This window comes from Aulonocara sp. 'chitande type north' Nkhata Bay, linkage group LG8 (assembly GCF_057382095.1).
Source record: "Aulonocara sp. 'chitande type north' Nkhata Bay isolate Kocher_YH1m ecotype deep benthic linkage group LG8, A_spYH_male_GT1.1, whole genome shotgun sequence".
NCBI lineage: Eukaryota > Metazoa > Chordata > Actinopteri > Cichliformes > Cichlidae > Aulonocara > Aulonocara sp. 'chitande type north' Nkhata Bay.
The window spans coordinates 17,070,852-17,084,988 of NC_141351.1; the positions used below are offsets into that span (position 1 = coordinate 17,070,852).

The following is a 14,137-nucleotide window of genomic DNA, read 5'->3' on the forward strand; positions in this document are numbered from 1 at the left end:
GATCATGATTCATTCCCTACTCTTCTCCTGGGCTAAGGAGACATTTCCACAAACACCACAGAGAGAAAGGATCAACAGGGATGAACCTCAGACCTCACACACCCACAAAACAGTCTGTCTAAAACCCCGCTCACTTCCTCAGGTGGAGCTCTCACATTTAACAGTGCTTCAAAGCCCGCAGCAGAGAGATTTCACTCATGACTTATGTTCTTTGTTAACATCCTGGAGCTGCCAAACAGCTGCTAAAGATACAGTTGATGAAGCCTGCTGCCAACAGGAATCACTTTGCCATTTAATAGGTGCAGCTGAGAGGGCCTACTTCTTAAAGTAAAAACAGCCAAGAGCTTCTGTACGCCACATTTTGAACAGGTGTATGAGCTTTTATGAAATCGACGGGTGCTTTTTAAAAATTCTCCAGCAGTCAATACTATATATTATCAATCTGCTTTTTAGAAGATGTTATCATGCACGCTGTATTGTGCTTTGTGTCTCTGTGTGTTTTTTCTGGCATCTTGTGCAATACACAGCATTTGTCACCTATTGTAACTGTCACCTGGAAGACATTTGTTATATGATTAAATCTTTGTTTTCTCACGTTGTTATTTGTTTTTTATGTATATGGTAGTTTCAACATAAATACATTATAGATATTTAATGCAAAAAAAGAAATTCGGCAGTATTCCTGGGGTCGCTGGGGTTCAATTATGTTCAGTTTTCTTGATCAATTAGTAACAATGGATGACCTTTATGCTTTTTCCACAGGCAAAGGTGACATTTGCAAACGTTTTCGATAATATTCAATGTTACAGAACCGAAACATAAAAGCAGCCAAGGCTGGAAATGAATGCCGACAATTTTTGTCTGAGATCCAACCTTGTTCATCTGAGCCTGAAAGAATCGTGCACCAATGATCTCCAATCAGTTTCTGTCTTTTTAACAACACTCAAACACTCAAATCATTTAGATTGGCTCTTTTTACTTCTGTCTCTTTGGGCTTGAGTACCTCCAAGAGTACAAATCAAATCAGTTTAAAGTCAAATAAGAATTACTATTTGGCTTTCTGTTCCTCTCAGTTTTGAAACCCTGCAATGCCATAACTAAAGCCCATGCAATAACAGTGGCAATAAGTTTGCCACCCTGTGATATTTGTACATACTTGCTCCTTGCAGTTGCTGCCCTCACACGCTCCCCTCCTGTGAGTCTGGCTCCATTTTTATTATTTATGTTGTGGTTTTTGTTGTAGAGCTCAAGCTTTGCTTGGATGGCGCTAGCTCCTGGGCTAACCTCGTTATTTTATGTGACTGTGCATAACTGTCAACATGCCTCTGCTTTTATAGCACACGAAAGAACCATGAAAACAGTCGACATCAAAAAACAGCAATTTGAAAGTGCATCGAACATCATCATTTCCCCGGTTGGGTATTACAGGCCTGGGTAGCGAGTAAAAGCTCCCCAGACACAGCGGTGGCGAAATTACAGTAAGTAACATCATCGAATAAAATGTTTCCAACTGAGGAAACAGGAAATTCACTCACCATGACCATCCTGCAAGAGTTGTGGTGTGATGCACTGTGAAATGACGCCCCTCTGGGTGCGACGTGGATGTGAGGCGGAGGGGCTCGGTGAGGAGGACGGACTGGGGGTCTCGGTTGCCCAGGGCCAGGGGAGAGGGACACGGTAAGGGAAAGAGGGACTGGGTGGCTAAGGTGAACTGGAGGGCACTGGGGCAGTCTATGCAGGCTGTGGGGAGGGAAGGGGGCCGGTGGGAGCCCCGCCTCTGGCCCTCGGTGAGGAGGCTACAGAGAGATTAAAGTTGAAAGAGTTTGTCAGAAGAGAAACCGTCTGCTTCCTATCAGAAACAATCATGATAATCTCCTCGTCTTCCTCTGCTGTCCTTCCTGATGCTTTCAAAGATACATAAATCAAACACTCCCACTTAGTTGCTCTCTATTCCCCCGAGTCGACATCAGGTGACTTCGTAAAGGGAAAAGACCACGACTATCCCATGAGCACTCGCTTGGGCTTCTTAAAAGATGAACACAGCTAAAGAGCCAAAATATGAGTCTTGCTTGATATTTAAACCTGTCCAGATGTGCACAGCTTAAACACAATATAAGACATACAAAGGCAGGCACACATGCATTCAGGCGGCAGTTTAATGCAGCTCCCAACAACTGGAAAATGACCTCACCTGCTCTGTGCCTACATCAAACAGCTTTACATCCTCTCTCTTTTTACCGTTGACCCCAAATGAAAACCACATGCCACTAACTGAAAACACCAATCTCATGGTAATGCACAACAGCTTACTCCACTTGTGTGCCACCCTGCAACACAAAAGGCTCTTCTGACACAGTTTCTCTTATCCTTCAGCAGCCCCTAACTCGATCGATCACGGGTCACTTCCCATTACAAACTAAGTCAGGGCAATAATGTAGGGGGGGAGGTAAAGGCATACAGCGATGTAGGCACACAAGTACAGCAAAATGCGGTTTCTGCCTTGCAATTACGAGCAACAAGATGGCTTTAGAAGTCAACTAAGCAGCTGCATCAACATTCTTCATGTGCAGATGAATCAGTTTCTCTCTTAACAGACAGCTGTTAATGACATGAAATGTATTAGAGTGCCTGAACATGCTGCTCGCCACAGACTCCATTATCACAACCTCCTCTACAAGTCCATATGGAAAAGGATGATTTAATTGGATTTGAATGAGCTGCCATTTGTGTGAAAACAGCACGTCAATCTAGTTGAGAATGATGTGCGCTGTCGAAACAGCTGCGGCATTCCAGGAAAAATAAAACAGCAAGGATAATCTATTGCTGATCCTCCATTTGTCAGAGCCACATCTATTGGTGTGTATGCGATCGGCCGGTCAAAAGCAGATGTGTGCAATCTAGTGACCTTGAAGATGGTGGCACTGTGAGGCAGAGGCGGTGCCGGTCGGGATGGAGAGGTTAAGCTTGCTGATGGAGGCTGGTTAGGAGCTGTTGGTCCACTGATTGCGGCGCTTACTGATCTGTAATATAAAGGAGAAATTATATATCTGTAATTAAATACTTTATTATATTAATCATACACCAGTTACAATAGTAATATAATTTAAACTGTGCAATCAAAAGTAAATTCACCACTGTAATTGGATTCACAGTGTGACCAATCATAAAGACTCGCCCGCTCAATGGCACCTGTTGTTTTCATTTACGGACCTTGATCTGTTACAAAAAAGATGCATTATATCTAGAAATCATTCCACTATTACGGGCTGAAAACACACCTGATCTTCTCTATTGGATTTTTTTTGCTTGTAAATAGAAGTCTCAGTAGAGTTTTTCTCTTGATGCACATGGTCAGACCGGCACCCAGGACGACGAGTAGAGCTACCAGAATGCCCACTGTCAGATTCCCATTGTCTGCTCAGAAACACACACAAAAGTTTTGGGAGTATTCTCCAAGTTTATTCCATTATTACTTCAGAATTTCAGGATTTCTCACATGGAGTTTGTGTCTAAACATAAGTCCACAATTTATTGTATATTATGGTAAAAATGCTGAAAAATGACACTCTGAAAACCTTTAATTTAATGACCTGAAATGTAATAAATCACTCCTGTGGTGTAACAGCTACTGACTTACCTGCTTGTCTGATCGGACCACTGTCCACACTCCCACCGAAACCTGCCTTGTCACAGAAGGGAGGCGCCCAGTGAGCCTCACAGTGACAGTTCTTGTTGTTATTGCACACCTACAGTATATTAAAAGGACAGTTAACTATTATATGAGACCAAGCGCCCCCCTATTTTTAACACCTTTTACACTCCATACATTTATTATGCTGCTTAAATTTAATAGGTTACAAATGAGTTATGTTTATGCAAAGGGATGCAGAGTGATTCAATACAATATCATAGTAAATTTCTCAATGTTAAAAAAAAATCTCAGAAATTAGAAATTGAGTTGCCGAAAAAAGAAGTAGTAAATTTTCATTTACTTTACAGCAAAGTAACAATTTCTCAAATTTAATACGATAGAATAAGTAAATGTGGGATTTTTGCTTGAGATATAAAGTGGCAGAAATAAGCTTCCTCTGAAGGGTGTCTGAGCTCGCCCTTAAGAGATAGGGTAAGGAGCTCAGTCGTTCGGGAGGGGCTCAAAGTAGAACTGCTGTTCCTCTGCATTAAAATTACCCAGCTGAAGAGGTCTGGGCATTTATCTAAGATGCCTTCTAGACATCTCCTAGGTGAAGTGTTTCGTGGAGATTCGGGACACACTGGAGAGATTACATCTCTCTGCTGGCTTGGCAATGCCTACTGAAAGAACTGCAGGTAATGGCCAGGCAGAGGGAAGTCTGGGCAGATCTGCTAAAACCGATGCCCTCCTACACCCATGACCCAAATAAGCAGTCGAAAACTGATGAATGAACAGATGATAAAATCATTTCCATTCTTTATGTGCCGCATGAAGCAGACAGAATCGACCAACAGCCAGCCCTGCTAGGCTCCGCGTAGCAAAAATGTCTGGTATAAAATTCAGAGCAGACCCTTTCTCTTAAACCACATTTTTATAATCTCTCTCTCCCTCTTCCTGTCGTGCAGGAATGGTGAAGTCTAAGAGGATTCCCTATCTGAGTAATATGGAACAGGTGAGGGCCTCTCTCCAAGGCAACATCTTGATCTAATCTGTACATGCAGAGGTGCCCTGTCTCTTTTTATTTCAGCAAGTAAAACATTCCTTAAAATTTCATAGACATGTCTTATGGCGCTACACAAACAAATATCGCTGTATAACACCCGGACACGTTTCACTTTAACAGACAGTCGCAATTCTTTCGTCTGTATGCATTTGATGAAAGAGCAACTTAAACAGTCACAGTCACAGCCAAAGCCTCTGGGCTTCACCAGGAAATTTAATACTACAAAGCCATACATTTCATCTCTAACAGGACCACCCGTAGACATTTGATGGGTGGCATTTAAGAAAAATCTAATCTCTATTTTCCCCAGCTCAAAGTCAGACTGTGTGTCATTGCTCCGAGGGTTTGGCCAAACAAAGCCGGGCCTTCAGATTTCAACAGATTTTTCGGGACAAGGAAGACTGCCTGATGGTATGATGAATGACCCTTTACGCAGAACGGAAATGAAATCATTATGTCTAATTGATTGAACCTTTCAGCATTCAGAGTGATTGATTGCAAGGCAGTGTAATGGCTCTCTAGCCAGTGTGTACTGGGCATTCTGAACACATTACAGCCCAAACGAGCTGATGTGAAGACGGAATACGGTTTGTTTTAGGATTGACAACTATCACATCGTTTTTTTTCAAACAGCGAAACAGGATGAAACGTACTGTACTCACCCCTCGACCGCTGCACTTGGCCGAACAATCGTGCACACCGAAAACACTGACGTTCTGGCACTGACGATTCAAACACATCTGAAGCAGAAAACGACACGAAAAATCAACAGTGTGAGCTCAAAAACAATGTCAGTAAATTTCCAAACCCTTTCATTTTTAAGGTAAAAACAGACAGAGGCGCTATGCCCTTTCTTTTAATTTGCTTCTGACAGGCACTTCAGCGGTAAATCAGTATAGCATGAAATAAAACGATGTCACCACTGATGGGAATGTATCAGAAATGTATTATATGTCTCCTTAAAGGCACCAGACACAAAGAGAGTATAGCACAGCAGAATGTGAAGATGAGCTTGGCAGCAGCGGGCACAGAATGTAATGTCTTTGCAGATGAGGGCGGAGGGTAGATCCTCCTTAAGAGTCGAGGCTCATAGAGAGCTAAATTAGACTAAATGGACTAACTGTATCAGCGAAATGACCAATGGCTAGATTGATGAACACTAGGAGATGCCAAATAGACTGAATAATGTTAAGTCAGTTAAGAGTCTGAGCCAGTGCAAGTCTGAAATGACAAAAGGACACGGCTTAAAGAACTCCTCAAAACATCTTAGTCATGGCCTTTCACTCCACCCCTTCTCCACTCTTATTTCTCAGCAATAAGTTTTGTGTTTATATCGACTTACAGATTAGCATTGGTGCTATTACTTTCATATTTGTTTTTGTTGTTATGATTTTGAACCACGTTTTCTCTGTTTTTGTCTCTGTCTGTAGTTACAACCCAAATCAGGGACTGCAACCTATCTAGGCACTCTTCCGAATTATACATCCAAAGAATTGGGACGCAGATTCAGTGTGCTTCCTGTGTTTTACTACAAGCCACTTCCTGTTTTATTTTGGTAACCTTTTTCCATGTATGTCTTTTGTGCTTTTTTCACAGCATGTTTATGTTGGATGGAGTTCTCCACCCTGACTGGAAGTTAATAAGCACTTCTCCTTTTCCTTTTTTGGTATGTACCTTAACGCATACATTTTTAGGACAGTGGACCAACCGTTTTTCACATTCAGTGGTTTGATTTGATGTTATTTCATTTCTTGATTACAATGATGATGTTTAATATAAAAGAAAATCACCCTCTCTTTCATTTATAACTGTTCATTAAAAGATCTACCAGTTCTTTCACTGGATAAAGCAAGCCATTTAAGCTCCATTCCCCCTTTATATAGGCTACATTCTTCTGATTGACTGGTCCTCACAAACAGAAGGTCTGAACTGCAGGTAGGTGGGAGTGCTGTGCCCTTGAGATGAGAGTAGACAACCTGTTTGAAACTAATCTTTTAGAGCCTTCAGAAGTCTGAAATGTTGGCCCATAGGGATTATCTGCACATATGCTGACCTCATTATTAAACATGAGGATCCATTGTTGTAACAGTATATATGATAGAAGATATGAAAAGCACAATAGGCATCTTTCATGAACTGCTCATAGAAATAGCAACATCTACTTAATCATAACTGATAAATGTAATGAGACTGAAAGCACAAGCCTTAGCTCTCACCATTTCATCTCCACACTTGGTTCCTGTCAGGACCAAGCCAGGATCAGGCATGTCATCACCCAAGTAGACATGCGTACCTCGGCACAGTATTCTTCCCCCTTCCTGAAGGGGTATGTTGGTTTCAATTGAAACAGCGTTGGTGCCAATTACTGGGCGATTAGCTCCTCCTTGACACTGGATTTTGCCACATTTTGCATCTCTGTAAACAAACACCAAGGGGAATAACAATACAATAATTAAATTACATGTCACTGTTTTGTGGATACGAGGAGCTTTATTTTCATTTTCATCTTTCTCCTTCTGTCCAATTAAAGAAACTGAAGAACAGGCAGCTCGTTTACGCCGTTTCCAGATCACAACTGAGATTTTAGAGACAGAACTTGTTGCATTACATCAAATGACTCTGCAACCCTCAATTAGGACTCCAACTAATGATTATTTTCTATCATCTAATGGATCCGCTACTTGGGGGGAAAAAAGCTTCATAAAACTGAGACACCAATCTGGCATTTTTGCTTTATTTTTCTTAACTACTGAGAAAACTGTGTCAGCCTCATTCAGTCACACAGAGTGGTGCCTAGCATTGAAAAAGTGCTCCTATTTCAATGAGGTATATGCATTTTTTATGAAATAGGTACAATATGCTTTATGTTCCTAACTGCATTCCATAAATCACATGCTATTGAATACATTCACTAGTTTCTATGGCGACATCAGGACTTACCGCACTTCACATTTGGCAAAGGAGCCTTTTGTGTCCTTGCCACAGTTGCCATAAGGGTCTCCTGCTGAGTTGACCCTTTCAAAGCAGATGCCTGGAGCTGGCTTGGCTCCTGCAAGATGCATTAAACACATAAAAAGAAAAAAAATCGCAACAATTGTTGAACTGTTGAGTGTGACGCAGCAAGGGGGATTTTTCACGTACCGTGGCCCCACAGTGTTATGCACTGCTGTTCATGAGTCTGACAAATGCCATTATAACAGTAGCCGTCCACGTTGTGGCAGCCATGGCCATCATGAAGGTAGACGTTGGAGGGACAGTGAGGACTGGTACCGGTGCAAAACTCAGGCAGATCACAAGAGTTGCTGGATTCACGGCACAGTGTGCCTGATGGCTTCAGCTACACGACAACAAAGACAAAGACCCACAGTGAAGCCCAGAGAAATGTGAATTACGCCAAAAAACACATTTCTACTACATCGGATTAAAGGATGTCAAATCAAGTTAATCAGAGAAAATAACTTTTTTGTAAGATGTCTGTAAAAATACTTTGTACTGAAATACTATAACACATATTACCTGACAGTCCTGGCAGCACTGTCCATGTGCACAAACAGCATCTCCTTTCAGAGTGCAGGTGGTGGCATTGCAGCAGGGATTCATACATTCCTTCCGATGGAAAAGAATAGTAAAAGAAGACAAGCAGAGAAAGGAAAAGTAAATAAGAGGGAACAAAAGTGAAGAAGAATTAACTCAGCACAAAGAGATCATATTTCACCCCAGAGCAAAAACTCAAATTTTGTTATCAGAGGGGATGCAGCCCTAGCAGGACTGTGTAACGTAGCAACTAAAAAAACCTGAGTGAAGAAAGGAAACAGCAGTTTCTAGGTTTCGAAAAACATCTGACAGGATTTTTTCAGACCCCAGAAACCATGTTGAACTCAATAGTAAAATGAACAGGAGAGAATGGTATTGTATAGCGCTTTTACTAGTCCCTAAGGACCCCAAAGCGCTTTACACAACCAGTCAGCCACCCATTCACACACTGGTGATGGCAGCTACATTGTAACCACAGCCACCCTGGGGCGCACTGACAGAGGCGAGGCTTCCGGACACTGGCACCACCGGGCCCTCTGACCACCACCAGTAGGCAACGGGTGAAGTGTCTTGCCCAAGGACACAACGACCGAGACTGTCCAAGCCGGGGCTCAAACCGGCAACCTTCCAATTACAAGGCGAACTCCCAACTCTTGAGCCACAATCGCCCCATTCCCTGAGAAAAGAAAAGGACACACCCTGCAGAAACCCTAAATAAGCAAGCAAGTGCCAAAATACTTTTTTAAGTTAGCATAACGCTCAAGAATCCAACTAAGACAATGTCTGAGAAGATAACAAAGAAAGACATAAGTTTAAATGAATGAAACTTTAGATTATATAAACACAGACGATGCTACTTTACAAGCAAATTGTAAAAGACTGATTTGCACAACACTTCCACAGCTAATAACTCCACTTCAGTTCAGGCAGGTGTGACAATAGCAATCAAAAACTTAACCCACACTCTGCTGCCATGATATAAGGCTCACTCAGGTATTCTTCGTATTTTCAGATGCAATTCTTCTGAATACAAATGTAAGCAATCTACAGTAATTACTTTGCTTACTAAACTGGCTCGATAATTTAAATAGGCAAAGGTTATCTTAATTTATATACAACTATTTGGAATATTTAAGTGAAACTTCAGCAATCAACATTCCAAACTGCTCACTTTTTAGCTTGAGTAAAAAACAAACAAACAATCAGGTACATATTTAGTATTGATAAGCCAAGCACTTCTGCAAGGAATCTATAGCAGCCTTAACTCTTCTGGGAAGGCTTGTCTTTCCACAATGTTTAGGAGTGTGTTCGTGTGAATTTTTGACCATTCCTCTAAAAGCCTCTCCTCTATTTCATCCCAAAGCTGTTCTTTTGGATTGAAGTCAGGACTCTGTGCAGGCCAGTCAAGTTCTTCCACACCAAACTTCCTCATCCATGTCGCTATGGACGTTTGCTTTGTGCACTGGTGCACGGTCATGTTGGAACAGGAAGGGGCTGTCCCCAAACTGTTCCCACACTACACTGTTCTTGAGTTAATCTGAAGGCCACGGGAAGTTTGGAGGTCTGTAGCTATTAACTCTGTAGAAAGTTGCGCACTATTAGCCTCAGCATCCACTGACCCCGCTTTGTGACTTTACTTGGCTTACCGTTTTATGCCTGAGTTGCTGTCATTCCCTGTCACTTCCACTTTGTTATAATTCCACTATTAGTTGACTGTGGATATTTAGTAGTGAGCACATTTCACACCTGGACTTGTTGCACAGGTGGCATCCTATCATGGTGCCATGCTGGAATTCACTGAGCACCTGAGAGAGTACCTGCCTAGGTACTTGATTTTATACACCTGTGGCCATGGAAAAGATTGGAACACCTCAATTCAATGATTTGGATGGGTGAGTTAATACTTTTAGCAATAACGATTATGGTTTAGAAAAATTAAACTCCATTTGACAACTTTTGTGAGGCTGAGGCATTTCAGTGAAGACTGTAAAACATCCTGAACATGAGGTGTAGGGCAGACCCAGGATATATCAGAGATATTAAACCTATTAGTGCTCCCCTGGAAAAGCTGCAGGTGCTGGCCAGGGACAGAGAAATAAGGGTGTCCACCCCAGACATAAAGCAGAAAATTGATGGATGGATGGATGGATGGATGGATGGACTAGAAAACATCTGTGGCATGGTTGCGATAGATCAAAGCGTTGTGGAAATATAACCTCACTTTAATACACATTTAAAACGATTTTGTGAGCTTTTGAAAAAGCCTTTGCCAAAAGGAGGTTTAAGCTCAGCATACAAATATGCCCCTTTTTTTAAACTATGGTTATAAATTTACAGGCATCTCCAACTTTGTCCAGTTTCCCAAGAACGTTCCAGGTGCAGATGTGGAGGCTGATGAAAAAAAAAGAGGGGACTGTTCCCAATCAGTGCATTAATTTAAAAAAATATTTTAATCACGCACTTTTAGGGGCAGCTATAGATTCCATTCCATTTATCTGAAATAGAGCAGGTGCGATACGATGACTGACATGCTCTGTTTACATTTTTGTCACTCAGCATGCCATCACTTATTTCATTGCTCTGGTTGGTTTAGGTCACTTAGATAGCATCCAGAGGCATTTTGGAGGGAGAGAGAGAGAGGGCAGATCTACAACAACATTTCCCATCTCACTGTTGAGCACCATCTGTTTCCTGTTAGCCTCTATCGTGACCCATGCACCGCACCAATCAGTAACACTGCTTTCCAATACACATGGAAGCAAGAATTCAATCAAGACTCAGAATATACGATATGCACTGTGTGTGTGTGTGTGTGTGTGTGTGTGTGTGTGTGTGTGTGTGTGTGTGTGTGTGTGTGTGTGTGTGCTTGTGCATATATGATCTCATGCAGGTTGTCTGGACCCCCGAGGGTCAGCTCTTTTCCTTTTGCCATTATAGTCTGAATATGCTGCAAGAGTTGGGAGGAAGTGGATGGATGGAGCTGGCAGGGGACACAGCTGATATGATGGGCCTTCCAAAACTTCTTTCAGTCTGAAAACCATTAAGGGCCTTTCCCATGGTCCCTGGGGCCAAAAAGAGGCAGAGAAGTCACGCTGAAAAGAAGTAGCCAGTGATTGTGAGGAGCAGGACCCAGAGTTTTTAATGAGGCTTTTTAATGGCGGAGAGGGGTGCTGGCTGAGAACTCTGATCTGGCCTGAGTTGGCATGACTCTGCTCAGTTTTGTGGAGAGCTTTATTATTGTTGCTGGCTCAGGTCAGCGGAGCTTATGTTAGCGCTTTGTTTTTAAGGACAAGGCCACTTTCAGTGTGACCCTGACTGAAACTTGAGCAGCTCACAAAAGAACTCATAGGGGGGCAAAAGCATAAACAAATTACAAAAGACAACAAGGCGTTCTCTCATTTAGGCTATTATGTAATTCAAAATATCCCTCTAAATCACAATAGATGTCGCCTTCATATTTCATAATTCGATAAGCAGCTCGCCTCTGCTAATTGTCAGCCGAATCACGATTATCTGTTTTATCATCCTGCAGTTGTAACAGTTGGCAACATGCACTTCCATTAAATATGTGCATGCCAATGCAGATTCATTTAAATAATTCACTAGTTGACAGTGTGAAACTGTCAGCAGTGCTTCTTCTCAGTGTACTGTATCACAATTAGACATCAACCCTCGCAAACATGTCTTCTTTCCACTGATTGAATTAATCCATACTCATATCTTTAACCTAATTATCAGAAGAATGTGTTTGCAATACAAAAGCTTTGTGCCATTAGATTTGAAGCTGAGGCGAACTACTAGTGTCAGGGCAGCACGCCCCTCTAGCATGTCTCCTTATTTAATTTGATGTAGAATGGAAAACATAATTAACAATGATTTATGAGTAGCAGCTAAGAGTTTTTGGCAAAAGCTGCAAGAGACCTGAAAATAACAACATTTTTTATTTTTTTTATTATGACCTACAGCACCCTCACCTCCAGTTCTCCACAGTCACACTCCTCTCCCTCCTCCACATAGCCGTTGCCACATTTCTGCCCACCATACAGCACTTTGACCTCTGGCATATTGAAGAGACACATTCCAACGCCTTTTTCGAAACTAGCCGTGAGGTCCTTCCTGCTGCAGCTGCTGAACACCGTAGGAAAAGGATACCTGCGAGTGAAGGAAATGTTACGTGAGTCACACAAATAGAGAGAGAGAGCAAGAAGACAACTGAGATCCCCCCCACGAGAGCCCTCTTTAGTCTAATGTAATCAGGGCTAATTGCTGCTAATCACAAAATCAATTAACCACTAGAGCTCAGCGAGCTCTCCAAAGTTCCATCAGCATATGAACAGCACAGGGCCCCTGTGACTTCTCTCTCCATGGAGAGTGGGAGATCTGATTAGACATATTTTATGAGAAAAGGATTATGAACACTCAACCCAAAAAGTGCTTCCTCTGCAAGACGTACAACACCCATAAATTTAGGAGGAATAGGGGATTGTGTGTTTTTAATATTGTTTTTGGAACAGAGAGAGAGGGTGGTCTGCTCCGTGGGGAAAGCACTCGGCCCAAGGCTGTGTCTGCCAAAAGCTTTGTTAAAGACCTCATGTGGCTTTATTGAGCTTTTCTGTGATAATATAGTGCCTTAGATGACAGCGTCTGTGTAAAATGTGCATGAATAAGTCCAGATTGTATCTCATTCTTTGTGACTCCTGATAAAAAAGCACCATATGAGATTTTTAATACTCCACTGACACAATAAAACTCAGCACAAAGCTGGAATGGATGAATATATACGTAATCTTCAAACTTATATCAGTGCTGTGCTTCATAGATAAGTACATGCATGAGACAATTCGTGGATGATTTGATACCCAAATGTCTCGTTCAACCGGTGTGATGAAGGACCCTTGAATTTTTTTTAAATGTACATTCTCATCAGGGCCCCCTCGACTCTGGAGAGACCCGCCTGAGATAAGCAGATAAGTCTCACTGAATAAGTGACCTCTTTAAAAATCACTTCCTCTTTTATGTGAAGCCATCTCTCACAGTCTCAGTTTTCCATTATTCTCTTATCGTTGTCTTTCTTCATTGTTTATTGTTTCTGCTCTATTGCTTTTATTCTTTTATTGATATTTATTATTTAAATTGTCATCTTGTATCTTGCATTTTGCACCTATCCCCGCCAACTTCACCGTAGATTTATCTTGTTTTGTTGGACCTTAATGATCGGCTTTATTCTGCTTTCTTGCTAGTCTGTAAAAGCCCTTTTGAAAAAGGGTGTCATTTAAATAAAATGTATTATTATCGTGCCATTTTATTATTTATGCCATCAACACTAATGCTGACCCTTTACCACCTCTGCCACCCACGTGCCTGTTCGTGCCTGTGGCTTTAAAAGCCTGATTTTCTTTCCTTTGCATGGGAAAGAGAGACCTTTTCTACCATATAAAACACATCTATCTTGAACCTGGCCACAGCAGCAACGTGCTCAACAACTGAATATTATAGACACAGTCAAACATGAAATCCAGATTAGTAAAACTTTACTGGCATTAATTTGATGATATTTTTATGTAATTTTTAAAGGTTTTTCTGGTGGATTGTTGACAGGAAATGTCACAACTGCAAACAACCCACAATTCTTCACTTCACTGAGGTCAGTATGAATGTAGTAGAGCTGTTGAGACCTACTGGCTGTATTGCACACAAGCTATAAAACACTTACTCTTTGGAATCTTTGACTTCTGAGAAGGAGAAACGTCTGTGTAACTTAATGCTGGCAACTCTTTCAAATTGTGTTTCCCTCTGATTGGGTTTTCACATCTAATACAGCTCTAAATATGTCATGACACTTTGTGAATGTTTGGCACGGCCTCATTCTTGGCTTGTCTTTGATTTCCAACATGTGCGGAGGCGGCTTA

General features: G+C 41.7%; 1 protein-coding gene across 1 annotated transcript in view; it reads right to left on the reverse strand.

The window, feature by feature from the left end:
• Positions 1–14,137, reverse strand: part of adam12a (ADAM metallopeptidase domain 12a) — a 79,650-nt gene that overhangs the window by 2,238 nt on the left and 63,275 nt on the right. Inside the window, exons 12-21 of the mRNA XM_086303945.1 lie at positions 12,203–12,380; positions 8,211–8,300; positions 7,836–8,031; positions 7,635–7,743; positions 6,911–7,109; positions 5,357–5,434; positions 3,638–3,746; positions 3,279–3,414; positions 2,906–3,020; positions 1,536–1,796 (exon numbers count right to left, since the gene is read on the reverse strand). Of these exons, the coding sequence (XP_086160071.1) occupies positions 1,536–1,796; positions 2,906–3,020; positions 3,279–3,414; positions 3,638–3,746; positions 5,357–5,434; positions 6,911–7,109; positions 7,635–7,743; positions 7,836–8,031; positions 8,211–8,300; positions 12,203–12,380 (1,471 nt within the window). The remainder of the gene's footprint in view (positions 1–1,535; positions 1,797–2,905; positions 3,021–3,278; positions 3,415–3,637; positions 3,747–5,356; positions 5,435–6,910; positions 7,110–7,634; positions 7,744–7,835; positions 8,032–8,210; positions 8,301–12,202; positions 12,381–14,137) is intronic.